The sequence below is a fragment of the Psittacula echo genome (assembly GCF_963264785.1).
Source record: "Psittacula echo genome assembly, chromosome: 5".
Taxonomy (NCBI): domain Eukaryota; kingdom Metazoa; phylum Chordata; class Aves; order Psittaciformes; family Psittacidae; genus Psittacula; species Psittacula echo.
Genome location: NC_137739.1, coordinates 53,209,743 through 53,225,827, shown reverse-complemented (window position 1 = coordinate 53,225,827; position 16,085 = coordinate 53,209,743). Strand labels below are relative to the sequence as shown.

Sequence of the window (16,085 nt, the reverse complement as noted above, 5' to 3'; positions counted from 1 at the left end):
AGTCTGGGCCGTTCAGCCTGGAGAAGGCTGCATGAAGACCTCATAGCAGCCTTCCAGTATCTAAGGGAGCCCACAAGGATTCTGGAGAGGGACTCTGTATCAGGGACTGTAGCAATGGCACAAAGGGCAATGGGTTAAAACTTAAACAGGGAAGTTTAGATTTGACATAGGGAAGAAGTTCTTTACTGTAAGGGTGGTGAGGCACTGGAATGGGTTGCCCAGAGAAGTGGTAAATGCTTCATCCCTGGCGGTGTTCAAGGCCAGGTTGGACAGAGCCTTGGGCGACATGGTTTAATGTGAGGTGTCCCTGCCCATGGCAGAGGGGTTGGAACTAGATTATCTTAAGGTCCTTTCCAACCCTAACCATTCTGTGATTCTGTGATCATACACACCAGGTAAGCCTGAATGTCTGTCAGACCCTGACAAACACCTCACATATACCCACAGGTCTTTTATTCCTCTTGCAATACATCAGGTAATTCTTTTTGAACTGCCTACAGGAGCACAAGCAACAGGAAAGACAATGTTAATTGTCAGCTGAGGATAAATAGCTTTTCTTTGTTAGTTGCCTGGAAAGTGCCATAATAAGGTCACATGCCACATGCACTTTTGTCACGTAAATTCACCTACCTTCATATACTTTCACATTTCCAAAACCTCAGCATAATTTACAATTGAGAATGCAATGTCATACATTGTCATAATGTGGTGACAGTTAGGGACACTGAAGCTACAAGCAAGAGCTTGAGGCAAGAAGTGGGAAGAATGTCAACCCCAGAGAGAGCAGAGCAGAAACAGAGGACACTGCTCTTCCATAATGGAGCAAATGTGCTCCTGAACATACCTTTTTGGTGAAAAAGACTGGGGGCTTTAAATGATCAGAACTTGTTGGTACTTATGGGCAAGATTTTTATGTATGTTCCCAAATGCAAAAGCTAAACTGTCCACCAAAACATGTTGGTGTTCAAAACACTGAGATTCCACCAGCTCCTGACAACAGTGTTCTCTCTCAGATCATGCTGCTCAGTCTGTTTCACATTAACTAACCACTTACTTGCTGTGGTTTGCTTTCCAACTTAAGCTTTGCCAGTTATTCACCTCCAGAAGGTTTCTTCTACCTTAGTTTCTGCAGATAGTCTCCTTTTCAAGGAACACTGCCATGATCTCAGCTTTTTAGGGTTTTTTTTCTTTTCTTTTTCTTTTTCCCCTCAGCAATCCAGTTCCCCATCTTTGTGATGGCACTTTTCCAGTATTTCTCAGGCCACCTTCCTACCAACACTTTCATACTACCACTATAATCAGAATTTTATCTCTCCCTTTGAAAAATGACTGGCCTGAATTCCATCTCTCCTGCATTAAAGTAGAAACTCTACGTTCTTCTTTATCTGTAGTCAGACCCTTTCTTATCAGACAGATGTAGAATTCTAATTTGGCTTCCCCATTAAGGCAGAAATTTCCAGGCTACTTGTCAGATCATGTCTGCAGTTTTGAAGGTGCTGGTTGGATGTTGCTGTCCTCATGGAAGCAACAACCCTGTGTGTCTCTGGATCCTCAGGATCCAGCAAAGTTTCTTTTAGGACCTACTACAACACAGATTGCAGACATGTTGGGTCACTCAGATTCTCAGGTGGTTCTGGAAATACGGATTAATTTACCTTCATCAACATGACAACTCCTTTGAAACAGTGAGCTCTCTGTACAGGGAAGCAGGGACTCAAATGACATTGCAGCATGTAACAGAGGACACACAATTTTTCTGTCATGTAATACATCTCCTAAAATGTGTGGGATCTACGTTTTGCCCAAAACACAAACACTGCGAGATTTTATACAGTACGTAGGTGCCTTGTTTTTATCCAACACTGACCATGGTGCAGAAAGAAAGAAGTATGGCCAGTCTCGAATTTCCTCTTCTCCAAACAGCTGCCTCAGGCTCCCCTGACTGAGGAACTAACTCCTCCAGTACTCCTAAGAATCTCTCAGTTTGCTGTTACTCTGTGCTACATACTGTCAGACATGTTCCCACATTCATCTCCACCACTCCTACAGTTCTTTTGTTGCCTTCAGGTGGGGCCAGGAGCACTCAAAGCATGGCATAAATGTATGGAAAAGCTTTGAATAATATTATTTTCAATGGGATTGTCTCTAATCCACATCAAGGTAGCCAAGCAGGAAGGATACGACTAGAAAGGCTGGGAAACATGGCTGACTAGAAATGCTATTTCAGTAGATGTCATCAAAAGGCTAGTAGATAAGCTCAGAAAGCTGAAAATAACTGCCCTGCTGGCTGGCCACTCGGGGTGCACGGGAGAGAAGCAGTGCAAGACCTCGGGGAGCTTCATGCCGTGCTGGGGCTCACACTAGGGAAGTTGGCCTAATTAGGGAACAAAAGTTCAGCTGCATTTTTGAGATTCCTTCTGGAGAATCTGGCCACCTTCCAGCTGAGCGGTCCCCAGGAACAGGCTGGGAGTCCAGTATTTCTACAAGCAACCGAAGACCACTGGGGAAAAAGAAACAATCCCTGTAAAATGGAAGCAGGTAAAAAAGCCGATGCTTCCTTGGATGCTGGCCCCCTTTGGTGGTGGGTGTTTACTTGCAGAATGCAAGAATCCAAACAGATGACAGAAACTCTGGGATATGGAGGGACAAATTCAGCTCAGCCCAGGACAAGCATGCAAAAGGGAGGGCATTCACAATGTGCAACAGCTACAGGAAATTCTATCTCACTAGAACCCTCCCAGGTTCTCAGAAATTCCATTTGTTTCAAGAGCTATCTACTCCAGTCCAAATTGTATGCCTAAGAAGGCAAAACCCTGGCAATGCGCAGTATACAAAATGCCCCTGGTGAGGGCTCTTCTACAAATGGAAGATCACAGGGGAGAACAGGACACTAGAGAAAAACAACGCTGTCAGACTGTAAGGTCTTTGTGAATAGGAAATTTTTGTCCTAATCATGCACCAATGCTCTCTAGATCTTACTGCAATGTAAGCTGTAAATACAAAAAGGGCTATAAGCGACTGCATTACAATTACACCCAACTTTTTCAGTCATGAACTCTGAAGTAGAGTGGTTGGACAGTGCCTAAATGACTGTGATTATTTTTACACAAATAAGGTCCCCCAGAAAGCACCCAGCTGAGTGTAGCCGGTGCTGGGCTCCTCAATCTCATATTCCTAAGTTTCCAGGGATGTGGGGAAGAGTACTTGGAGGGTGGCTGCTCTGCAGATCCAAACCAGACCAGACAATGGAATGAGAGTGTGGAGCTGGGTGCCAACCACTGTGTGAGGGTAAGAACTGGGTCAGGAAAATACCAGTTTGATTAAAGGCCCTCATCATATCAAGCCCCAGGCCATGTCTACACCACAGGTGCAGACACACCTGCAAGCAGGATCCACGTGAGTCAGCTTGAGTCTGGAAATGATCTAGCTTAAGGCACTTATGGTAACCAAACTGGTACCTCCCCAGGCAGAGTGCAGGTTGCTTCTCACCAGGGGATCTCTGCATCCTTCTGTGCTATATTTTCGGATGCAAATACACTCACTCAAGCAAGCCCACCGAACTGGGCAACCTAGCAATTTAAGTCCACAACTGGCTTCATACTTCAGGTTCTTACATTTTTTTGATAGTTCTTCCAACAAACATTCATTGAAAACAATTCTTCCTGACATGTCTTAACCTAAAAAGCATCTTCCCACTTTTCAACCAGAATTGTTTTAAAAGTACTGGGAACTAGAACTACAGAAGAACTTGGGTGCTAGCTCTGAAAAGGTCAGACTGTCAAATCCTCTTTCCAGCTGTTGCCTTAAAGCATGTTGTCACTCAGTCTTTGAGTGATATAGAGCCACAGAGGTCTCCATCCACCTAGCTAACAGTCACAAATCAGGTGCTGTCCCTGCTTTAGTCCATAAGGACCAAAGCACAACTAGAGAACAAGGCACCAGCTAGATTCATTAGGACTGGAACACATGCCTTCCCACTCAAATGTTGTATTCCTTCAGTCAGAAACTCCTTCCCTGCAGCCCCAAAGTTCTTTCAGTTCCATTTGCAAAGCAGAGTGGCTTCAGAAGAAAGGACTGAGAGCCTTCTCTGACTCAGAATAGCTCATAGCTTTGTCATTATATATAATATTCTCCAGGGATATGGTATAAACATTAGTTGATACATCTCCCAATAGGAGGAAAAGGACAATAAAATTGGTATCTTGCAGCTTGGAAAGGAGATGGAGAGTTTAATCTTCATGCATAAAGCATGTGGCTTCAACATCCAAATGAACACCTCCATCCCTGGAAGTCCCTGAATGCAAAGAAAAACCCTGCTCTGCTGCTGAAGGTAACAAAACACAGGAAGGGATCAGGATCACTCACTGCTAGTGGAGGGACATGTGCTCCCAGAGCTCTCAGAACGGGGCAGATCTCCATGGAAGGCCAGGGTTTCAGACACACTCCAGTTCCTAGTCACTTTTTATCACCCTAATAGATCCCCAGACCCATCCTGAGATTGCCCACACACTACACAGGCACCTAATACAGGCTGTGGATTTTGCTACGAGTGTAAGGGATCAAAAGCCTCCTGTGGATCTGTGTTTAGGGAATCCCCACAGTTCTTCTGCATAAAACTCTAGCCCTCCTTTCAGACAGGGACTAAAGAAAAATAGAGGAGGGACTTCTTCAAGGCCCCAGAGCAAATCCATGGCAAGGCCAGGAAGAGTACCCAGCAAAATTTTGACTCACAGCCATGTTCATACTCCTCCTGCCTATTCTGCCTCTGCAAATTAACTGAGATATCAGGATACATCCTTTATTATACCACTGATCAGCCTTAAAGCCTTTTGGCTACATGTCCCAGGCAGCCTTGGAAGGTGCAGCCAAATGAGTGATTCACCTGGCAAAAATTCAGATCCAAAATGAGTGGATTGCCAGGGGATGTAAAACAAGTCTCCAAGCAGGCAATGGCTGGGGGGCAGGACTTAAGCAGGTACGTTCACATCAAAAGTCCAGATGGGGCTGTTTGCTGGTATTCAGGCAGCCACAGAGTATCTTCAGCACAGCAAGAGGAAAGGGACCAAATCCAGGAAGAGTTCAGACTGTAACACTCCGCACAGTCCGAAGGGAGTTCAGACAAGGGTTACATGAGCCATCAGGGGGACGCAAGGGCCAGCTTCGGACAAATGATTCAAGAAGCCAAGTATTTCAGTTTGGCTAGGCGATGACTAAAGGAGGGATATACTGCATCAAGTTTTGGATCACACTTTATAATGTAAAGTTCCACTAATAATTGGTTTGGAAAAGACTTACAATACAATTAACAGAAGTTTGTAAGCATATAGTATTTTAAGTTACAAAAAGCTTACTGATCAGTAAGATTTCTGAACACTCACTTAACCATTTTGTTACCCTTCACAGGCATTAAAAAATGAAAAAATACTATAAAGTGAGACTATGAGCATAAGCCTGAATATGGGTGCAGGAATTATCCAGACAAGAGGGGTTTCAAAGCAGGGATCACTTCATACTAAGGAAAATCTCCTTGCCAGGCACCATTGCATAACATCCCTGAAGCAACAATAATTGCTCATGTGGAAGAGTCACATCAGTTTAATTGTTTTAATGAAACTTAGCAGCCAGGAGCAAGAAGACGCCTGTGGCATGTGACCAGCCACCACTTAGTACAGCAGACCTTGGGAATCAATGATTTAGGGCACTGTATGGAGGTGGAATTAGTTCCAGTGAAATGATTGTAAGGACTGGTTCAGGGGGGTGGGGGTTGGTTTAGATCAATTATCAGGAAAAATTTCTATTGGGCAACTGGTCCCCAAAACTATACCCATCAGTGGAAGGCCTCTTTACCCGATAAATGGAAAAGTGCTCTGGGCATAGGCTTTAACTATCCATCACTGACAAATAAACCCAGTGGATCTCTCCTACAATACCATCTCTAGCACTACCAAGAGAAAATTGAGCTAATCTGAATAGTCTTAACTCCTTGTGATGAGCATACTCTTCTGAGGCCAGAATTAATGAGATGGGTGATAAGTGTTTCTTTTCTGGGCTTTAAATTTCACAAATGAATCTACTATGCTACCAGTACTGGCTGGTGCTTCAACAAAAGGAATTAAGAGTAAGGGAGAGGATGCTTTAATTGTCTAATATACACAGACAGCAACTCTAGCCCGGAAAAACTGGACAACACCGATTCCATGGTCAGCAACGGTGCAAGACAACTAGTCCAAAGGTTTTTAACAGAAACGCATACTTGTTCTCAGGTTGTTCTGAATGGCACCATCCTGGCTTCTAATGCCAAATGAATGCCAAGATGTATTTTAGCTTTGCTGCAGGGTGAGAAAGGGCATGTATCTTCCTTTTCTCTGTGTAACAGGAGCCTGGTAAGAAGCACTATAACATCCTTTTAACCACAGATATTAGCATTCAGGAAAAGATATTAGCATTAGGAAAGATTCAGAAAATACAAAGGCACACATCCTTGTTACTACTGGCTGGCCTCCTCCTCCGGGGAACCAGCAAGACTTCATAATCCCTGAAGACAAGTTTTCATTTGTGTGAGCAAGCTGACCCTACTGGACAGCAAATCTAGGCTCAGTAAGGTTTTGTACTCTATTAGTTAACGGATGCCTTGACTTTTAAATGAAAATAGAGTATCATTCCAATGGCCACATATACATCTGTGACCTCAGAACAAGATGCAGTAGCTGGTAAGAACAGCTGTTCCAAAGATAACAAAAAACCTGTCAGCAATTGGAACAAAGGGTGCAGGAAAGGCACTGCATCTGACGCACACTTTGTCTTATTCTCCAATACATGAGTCCCCTCTTAAGGTAATCTCCAGACACATGAATAGGTGAGTCCTACTAATCCCCTTCAGAGGAGCCAGGATCTACCTAGAAAGCCTCTAGTCTTACATGGTCAACCTTTTCTTCAGAGTCTTCATCCTAAAAGGATAAGGAGGAGAAAAAGAGAGAAAGAAGTTAGAAGAACTACAGAAGCCTGCACAAAATAGCTTGAAGATTGGTATGAATGGCTGTCATAGAATCATAGAATAGTTAGGGTTGGAAAGGACCTTAAGATCATCTAGTTCCAACCCCCCTGCCAGGGGCAGGGACACCTCACACTAAACCATGTCACCCAAGGCTCTGCTCAATCTGGCCTTGAACACCACCACGGATGGAGCATTCACAACTTCCTCAGGCAACCCATTCCAGTGCCTCATCACCCTCACAGTAAAGAACTTCCTCCTTATATCCAATCTAAACTTCCACTGTTTAAGTTTGAACCTGTTACCCCTTGTCCTATTGCTACAGTCCCTGATGAAGAGTCCCTCCCCAGCATCCCTATAGCCCCCCTTCAGATACTGGAAGGCTGCTATGAGGTCTCCACGCAGCCTTCTCTTCTCCAGGCTGAACAGCCCCAACTTTCTCAGCCTATCTTCATACAGGAGGTGCTCCAGTCCCCTGATCATCCTCATGGCCCTCCTCTGGACTTGTTCCAACAGTTCTTGTCCTTTTTATGTTGAGGACACCAGAACTGTACACAATACTGTCCTGCAGTACATGCTTTGCAACCTAACCCACCTGAATAAAGTACAAAGTTGATCCCACCATTGTAAGGTTTTTATATCCATGGTCATTTATGCATATACCAATTTCAATACAAAACAAAGCAGGGCTGACTGCAGTGGCAGGGAAGTCTGGCAGCAGTCAGACCTTGAAAAACACACTACAACCAACCAAATGAGAGGGAGAACAGACCTAGTTCCATCTCGTCATAGCATGAAAAACCCCAAATTATTCAGGTGCGCAGGACACTAGAAAAATTTCTATGGATAGGCTCTGCAACCATGACAGAGACCAGAAATTATGCTGGACTGGTCATAATAGGTGTTACATACTATAGCAGGCTGCAGCCTGTTTTCCAGGAACTACTGTTTCTCAAGGCAACCTTAGATCCTCCACTGGAAGCAGAAGCTGTAGCAGTTAGCATAAGACAGGCATAGCTGACAATAGTGTTAGCTTTAGTAGATGAACTTTAGCTAACCCTATAGTGTAAGGGAATAGCTTTGTTAATGGGGTAGATGAGTAACTCAAGGAAAGCAGCTTGTCTTTCTGATGAGCAGACTGCCAACACCAGCAGTGGTGATAACCACTTGCTAGGCACCAAATGCAAGGAAGCAATTAAGAACCTGGTAATCTCTACACCATCCTAGAAATGACAGTGTTCAGAATCACGCAGGGAGACAATCTAGGGTATCTCATGACCCTGCACCAGGAGTACACGCAGGATGGCTGGAAACACTACACTAACCCACCTAACTTCTCTTTTGGAGTGCATCATCTCTCCTGTGGAACAGGGAAACCATGTGATTCATAAATTACATATACCTGATTAAAGTGGTTTGGTAGCTGAGTCCACTTAGTGTCTGTGCTGTCATCTGATCTCATGGTCATATCATACCATGACAGGAGCAGAGGGAGGCTACATGCATGTTGGGGCAGCTGGGGTACAGAGTGTCCATATCAGCAAGCAGCATAAATGAAATCAGATTTGCCAAACTGGTAAAATCTGTTCGAAGTGTGTATTTGTCAGCCAGGGATCCACTTGTTCCCACATGAGAGCAGAAAGGCTTCTGCGGAGCCCAACTTGACCTAAGCTTCTCTGGATGTAGGGAGCCCAAGTGGTACAGGATTGCACTAGCATAGAACGAAATCTAACTGGACAACACATTTTGGAAAAACATTTAAATAACCACTTTTTTGAGCTATCTTCCACATTGATTTCATCTGAGCAATTGATTTGTAGCTGTTCACTTGGGTTAGACAACTGAATCCTATTTAAATGATGCCTGGATGTCAGCCTACAGAATCACTGCCAGAGTGTTTGTAAGCTGGATGGTGGAAGTCCGAATCACTGGTTTGCAAAATTCACCGTGGGAACATTCTTCCAATATGCAGTGGAGGTGACCCAAGCTTTTGTCTGCCTACATTAATCTATTGTAAGGTATTTTGTACAGCACAGAAATGCTTTTCAGTATCACCCAAGGACCACAAGTACATAGGGAAGCTTACAAATATTAAGTAGGAGAACACGAGAGGAACATATTTTCAGAAGCGAAAGCACAGAGCCTTTCCCCAGGCTGTGGTGAAACACAGGGAAGATAACCAGCAGGGAACTTAGATGATTATGGAGTAAACCCTGATAAAAAGTGAAAGTGATCCTGTCCTACCTGTGTGGAGATATTCTCAACATAGCCTGGAAAAACCTCATCCTTTAGGCTGACATATTGCCTACTGAAGCAGTCCCCGCTCAAAGGATCTACAAAGTGCTGCCAGACAGATGCTGACAACTTCATATTGAGATAGTAAGAGGTAGAAACCAGGGAAGTCTTGAACAAGATTCCAGGGGAGTCCTGTCTCTCTAGTTTAAAGAGAAAACAGTCTATGGAAGCAGAATAGCATTACAGTATTTTTGCATACTGACTTTTTATGGAACATCAAACGGTTCCCTCTTGCTGTGACACAGGAAAGAAAAAATTTGCTGAAACATCTTTACAAAAAAGGCTTTTCCACTCAGCTTTCCAAATCAATCTCCTCAAGAGCTCCGAACCTGGCCAGCTTCTTTTGGTGGATGTCATCAAACCAGCATTCAGGATGTCAGATGCAGTGATGTTAGAGCCACGAAAGAGGTTTGACTTTTATTCTATAAAAGTGTCCAGAAGTCCTGGTAGGATGGGACAGCAAAGATCTTCAACAGATTTCATTATATGATTTGCCCCTCACATTATACAAACAACATGACCAGCTTGAGTATGTCTCATTTTGTCAGAAACTTGATAGCATCAAGATGAGTAAAAAGTAACACATCAAGCCAGGGGATGGGAAAGGCCTCCCAGTGGAAAAATTACCCCTCTGAAAATGAATGTTTGAAATGCGGAGTTCTGGCATGCAGCAAGCAGATTTATCTCTAGGAATTCCCATTTACAGCATATTCCCCTGGGTGCCCAAGAAGTGCCTGCCGATTTGCCAAGGAGCTCTAAAGGCCAGGAGCATGTTCAGCATTTGCTGCAGAAGGATGATGACTGCACCAATTACACCAAATAATCATGTTCCTTCTTGCCTCATGAAATAACACATAGCTGCAGTGTTGTTTGTCAGTACTTGTACTTCTGAAAAGGCAGGAATGCTCTGCATCTCAGACGGCAGACTCGGAGCTTTGTGACCCTTACTGAGCACCTTAAGGAGATAGAGGTCTGAATTTGAAGAGAATTCAGATACTTCCACACAGGAATGGGAATTATCAAATAGAGATTTGGTCAGAGGAATTACAGCTACACCACTGTAGTTCAGGGACTTATTGTGGGAGATACATACACACAACAGGCACTGAAAAGATACTAAGATAGTGTACTGTTTTCATGGAGCTCGGGGGAAAGTATATTGGGCTACAAGGCACAAGAGACTGCAGTTATGCTCTAGAAAAGGAAGTTTTAACAACACTTTCATGAGAAAAGACACACAGTTGAGAAGATGTACCATTGATTAGAGTCTCTTTTTGGAAGACAGAGTCCAGGTCAAAGAGAGATCAGCAGTAATCAGATAAGATCTATGCTCCAAGTCAGATGATTTGCCTGCTCACTTCAAAACAAAGATCTTTTTAATTATGTTAAATGAGTTTTTCACCCCTCAAAGTGAATTCCTTTTTAATAAGCTCAAATGTTGAAGCATGGATAGACAGGTACTTTCTGCTTCCTTCAAGGAAGCTGCTCTGACTGGAAAACACTTCCTGGACTGTTCAGTGTCATGAAAAGACCAGAACAATAGCACAAATAGTATGTTCATACCAGAAATTTGAGCTGGGTGGAAACTGGGGGGATTGACAAGGAATTAAAAAAAAAATAAATGTCAAAGTAAATCTTAAAATAGTTTTAACACTCTGAAACTTCTGTGGGCAGAATCACCATCCTGACTGAGAAACTGCACGTGAAGGTATGAATGTAGCAAAGGTTTAAGACAAACCTCTTGGTCTTCAAAATCCGCAATAAGAATAAAACCTCCTGTGCTGAAATAAATTCCATGGGGCCTCTTCCACTACTGCCAGGTCCAGAAAATTTTATTTTTTTTATTTATTTTGCATTTCTTTTGGGAAGGTTCCTTGAAGAGGTTTCAAGATGATCGGATGACTGAATGAGACATCCATTATCACAGCTGACCCCACCACTTGATGGCAAGCCAAGGCCAAGCTTCCAGAAAAGTAAAAGGTGATTGCCAATGTAGGGAGAAGGAAAAAACAATATTAGTCCTATTAAATGCTCGCTTTGGTATCAAATATGATCGCATAGGAGAAGCCTCCAATTCTGGAGCAAAGGCTGAGGATTATTTATAGTGGATTTTGTCTCTTCTCCAGTAGCTCCAAGGTTTGCAGTTAACAAAAACTTTTAGCAACAAAGAACTGTCTGAAGGGAGACTATTGACACAAACAGTTCTTCCTGTCGTTAAGATCCAGTAATAACATACTTGAATCTTGTAAGGCGTGGAAGGCCTCACCCTTCTGCTGCTGAAAAGCTCACTGCTTTTGAACTGAAGATTGTAACTATTTTTTAGCCTTATTCAGGGGTGCCCAAGGACTGAAGCCTTTTTGATCTCTTACCAGCTATTATAATGGCTATGAAGCAAGACACACAAAGTACAACTGCAGTAAGTTACAGTCAGCCCTGGGCTCTTTCTAACCAGGGAATCAGTCCTTGAACTAGGACAGGCAGTTCCAGTAAGAGAACAATCTGACAGTGAGCCACCCTAATCTGGAGGCTAACCAACGATTACACCCACTTAAACCAGCTGGTTTCTTTAAAACTGTCTTTACCTACAAGGCCCATGGCTATTTTAATCTCTTAAGTTATGCCTTCTACAAACTCCCTCATGAAATCCCTTCTGAATTCCTACAGCATACCCAAAGAGAATGGATAGGTGGGAGATGATTCTCCGTGACACCTACCAAAAGAAAACACCATATTTTCTCCAGAACAAAAAACAAACCCCACAACTGTTCTATGATGTATTATTGTAAGCTAAGCCATAACAGCATATTTTCAATAGTGTCACAGGGGCTCCAAGGAGATACTCCCCCACAAAACCGCTCTGGCACAGATGGCTGGGACACAACTACTACTGAATAGTAGTCAGTAATCTGGAGAGTTTTGCAATGGCACAAAGGACCAGGGAGTAGCCACTCCCAAGACAGAAGGCCCCAGGGTTCTGAGCACAGTAGCCTGAAGCACAGTTAGTGCCAGTGTGGCCAGCAGGGCAAAGTGGGTCTGTAATTTAAGGAAGACAATCTCATTTAAACAAGTATGACTGTCAATAAGGTGGAAGTCTGATGACCCTTTTGTTCATCTGAAGGTATCAGGGAGCAAAATCCACTTCTCCACAGGTGCTGCTTCCAGTAGGAGATACCTGTGGAGAAGCCGTGCTAACATGAGAGAGCAAACTTCAGGTAGAATTTGAGCATTCTGCAGCGCAAAGCAAGAAAGTGAATGGAAAGGGTTCACATCTCACGTTTCTGGGTATGAGCGGGAGCTGCCTCACTCTCCTGTGAAAGAGGGGCTCCAGACCATCTTCTACCTTTTGAAAAAGTACTGACAGAACAAAATCTGAGCAAAAGTTTTTCTCCAAAGAGAAGTGGGAACTGAGTTTGCATGTTATTACCCACAAGACAAAGTCTCAGATGTGGCAAAGCTGGCTTCTAGCATGACCTTTGTAGCTTGTGCACAGAGGAACAATCTTGATACTGACCATCTCAGATACTGCACTTGGCTCTAGCAAAAGCAAAGGGCAAAAATAAGGCAACTGCTTACCTCTATTCTGTCTTGCTACCACAGACGGTGGTGAATGTCACAAAATGATATGCCTGCTCATAGTTTAACGCCCATGGAAGATATGCATGTACAGGAGAAAAAGGCCCTAAGTCCTGTTGGATACTACTCTCCATAGATCACACACGAGAAACTGTAGCCTCAGATATGACCCTCTGTGAAAACTACACTTCATGCAGAGGGCGACATCAATGGACAGGGCTCCCAACTCTAAACACGAACTTCGAGGAACAAAGCACACCAAGTGGTAAAGAATCTCAGAAGAAACAGAGAATTGCCGCTGGAGACACCAGCGGGATTACAGTCAGGTTCTCCTGACAGGACACCCACCTCTCCAAGAGCAGCAGACTGAGAACTCTTCCTGATGGGATTTTCATCTGGAAAAAACTCCTGCCGGGCCCGACGGCCCATCTCTAGTACCTGTAGCGCAGGAGGAAACGCAAAGGAGCAAAGGGCACACGGTTACCGACAAAAGCCCCTTCAGAGCGGGGAAACCCGCAAGCAGCAGATCCGAGATCCGCCGTCACGCTGTGCCGTGAAACCAGGCACATTCCCCTAGGTAGTGCTTAAAGCACTGCACCGGCATGGTTACCCCACAGCCAACCCCAGCCCGCGGCCGGTGCGTGGGCTGCTCAGCCCTGCCTGCTGCGTAGTCTCATCGCTCAGCCCCGCGGCGGTGCCCACAGGCAGCCCGGGCAGGTCTCCCGCCACGCTGCCGACGCCGTTTCCCCGCCTCCGCCGCTGCGCTGTGGGAACCGTCGGCCCCGAGCCCGCCTCAGCCGTGTTCGTCCCGCTCCCATGCGAGCGGGCCGCGGTTACAGACCCTGGGGCCCTTTCTCAGAGAGACCGGAGCCCGGCCCTGAGGTAGCCGCTCGCGCCCCGCGACCACTAACAGCCAGCTCGCACCGCGGGCCGCAGAGCGGCCTCACCGCGGCCCGGGCCCGCTCACCCCGGCAACAACCCCCCGCCGTGGCGCATGCACTCGCTCCGGCTCAGCCTCCATCCGCCGCCGCAGCCGCCGCCGGTGCTTCCGGCAGACAGCCCGCCCCAGCAACCGCCACCCTCAGCGGCCGCGCCGCCGGCCCACACCACCCCGCGGGTGCGGCCTGCGCCGGGCCTGTCTCTTTAAACAGCGCGCCAGCCGCGGGTGCTATCCACACGAAACCCGGCCTGTGCCCGTGGGCGCCTTTCCCGGCCCCTCGGGGCAGCCCGGGGCCGGCCCACGCGCCGAAGGCAGCGGGCAGTCTGCACACCACGCAAAGACTGGCCCATCATCGGCTGGGTGTTGTGCCAAGCAGCCGGCAGTGTATTGCCACGCTCGGTGCTCCTGGTAACCATCCAGCCCCATTAGCAGTCTTGAAACCTTAGCCTGACTAACAGTGACAGCAGAGCTACAGTTTCTCAGCACAATGCATCATGTAAGGACTCTTTGATCAGGGGCAGGGTAAAAAACTGCCCTGACACACTGTCTTCTCCAGCTCTTTACTGTATTAGTCAAGTTCCCACTAAGGCAGATAATCCCAGCCTTGTAGATCTGGCTCCTCACAGAGTGGTTTTGCCAAGTCTCCTGATTGCTTCTGATGCTCTTCCCAATTCTTTCTAGCTTTAACACTGCTTTCCAGACAGAGCAGCTGGTCCCAAGGGCACTCAGTGGAGGGATGAAATGTACGCTCAGCGATCATTACACGTATGCCTCTCCAGCTAACTTGTGCAGAGATTTCCACTGAGCTGCGTAAAACAACCCCTGGTCCTTTTCTTGGCTGGACAGATGCATAGATTAATTGTAAGTAGATCTGGGTTTAGCTTCACATGTTAAATAAACATCTCTTTCTCCAGTGCTTTGTCCATTTGCCTGTATTATTTTTCTGGTATCTGATATTCCTTAGGATCTTCACCCATCCTCATTAGCCTAAATAAGTGTCACCTATTTATTCATCTGCTACACTCAACAACTGTAGCACACCACAGACTACACTGTTAACCCGTGCCATGAGAAAAATTGACTGCATCACCCTAAAGTTTTCAGCCGTCCAGGAACACCTTCCACTAAAGGCCCCCCACCTCACTCCATACCTGCTTAGCTTTAGTATAAGTTCATGGACTGGGTGAAGAACTTTAAGATGTCTAAATAAGTTGTGTCAAATAATTCTCCTTTTTTCCATTCCTTACTGACATTTTCAAGTAGTTGTGCTGCGACTGTAATGATCTAAGGATTAAGTGAAATAAGATTTGTGGGCAGAGGTAATAATTTTTTATTAGACCAACTGATACAGCTGGAAAAAAAACATATAAGAAGTGTTTCTGTGCCTGAAAGCTTATCTGTTTTTTCCAGCGACATCAATTGGTCTAATAAAAGATACTATCTCCCTTTACAAACCTTGACATGTTCAAGGAATTTGGTAAGTGAGATGTGATTTTCCTTTTTTGAAGCCAGGCTGGTTAGCCTCTATGAAGTTATGATCTTCCAGATACTTTGTTCTTCTCTTACCATTCAAGTATTCATGAGGTAGAGAGGGCAGTTTCCACCCCACCCTGTGCTTTACCACCAGGGCCATGGGGATATGTCCCTGCATTTCCTAGTTCCCATCTGCTCCTCAGAGAAGCTGCCGCAACAATTCAGCTCCATATATGCCAAGAGGCAGAGGGGGACTACAGTCCCCAGGCTGTGGTAGCTGCTGCAGGATGTCAGAGTACAAATGTACACTTACAGCTGGCCTTCTTGATGGGAAAAAGAGCATCCTAAGAGCAGTGTGATAGCATCCATGGCAGTGTATGCTGAAGCAGGAGGGCAGGAACCCTTGGTTTAGGAGTACACTGCCAGCTGTGGCCCCAGGCAGTTAGCTGGCCCGGTGTTCCTTCCAGAGGCAAGGTAGGAACCAGTACCAGGTGCCACACTGGATGGACAGACCACAAAGCAGAAGGACAAGTGGGTTCACTTACTTGGAACTGACTCCCCAAGTCCCTCCTCACCGTTCCCCAGGGTCCCCATCTCACAGACACCACCCCACTAACATCCCAGCTTCCCCCAAGGCACACTGTGCTGCTTGCTGCCCACCTCTGTAAAAGGAATCTCAGGCCAATTGAAGGAGTGTGAAGTCCACATGCAGGAAAGAAATGTTTAGGCATTTGGGGAATCAAAACTTGCCTCAGACCTTTGACTTCTGACTTCAGAGATACTTGATGAGAGAGAATAGCAGACATGCAGAAA

At 45.5% G+C, this 16,085-nt stretch overlaps 1 protein-coding gene across 2 annotated transcripts in view; it reads right to left on the bottom strand.

The window, feature by feature from the left end:
* Positions 1-13,896, bottom strand: part of IFT43 (intraflagellar transport 43) — a gene marked incomplete at its 3' end in the record, with an annotated part of 45,817 nt that extends 31,921 nt beyond the window's left edge. For both annotated transcript variants that reach the window (XM_080619143.1, XM_080619142.1), the window contains exons 1-2: positions 13,827-13,896; positions 13,208-13,297 (exon numbers count right to left, since the gene is read on the bottom strand). In XM_080619143.1, coding sequence (XP_080475269.1) covers positions 13,208-13,297; positions 13,827-13,880 — 144 coding nt within the window. In that variant the 5' untranslated portion in view covers positions 13,881-13,896. The remainder of the gene's footprint in view (positions 1-13,207; positions 13,298-13,826) is intronic.
* Between the last annotated feature and the right edge of the window lie 2,189 nt (positions 13,897-16,085).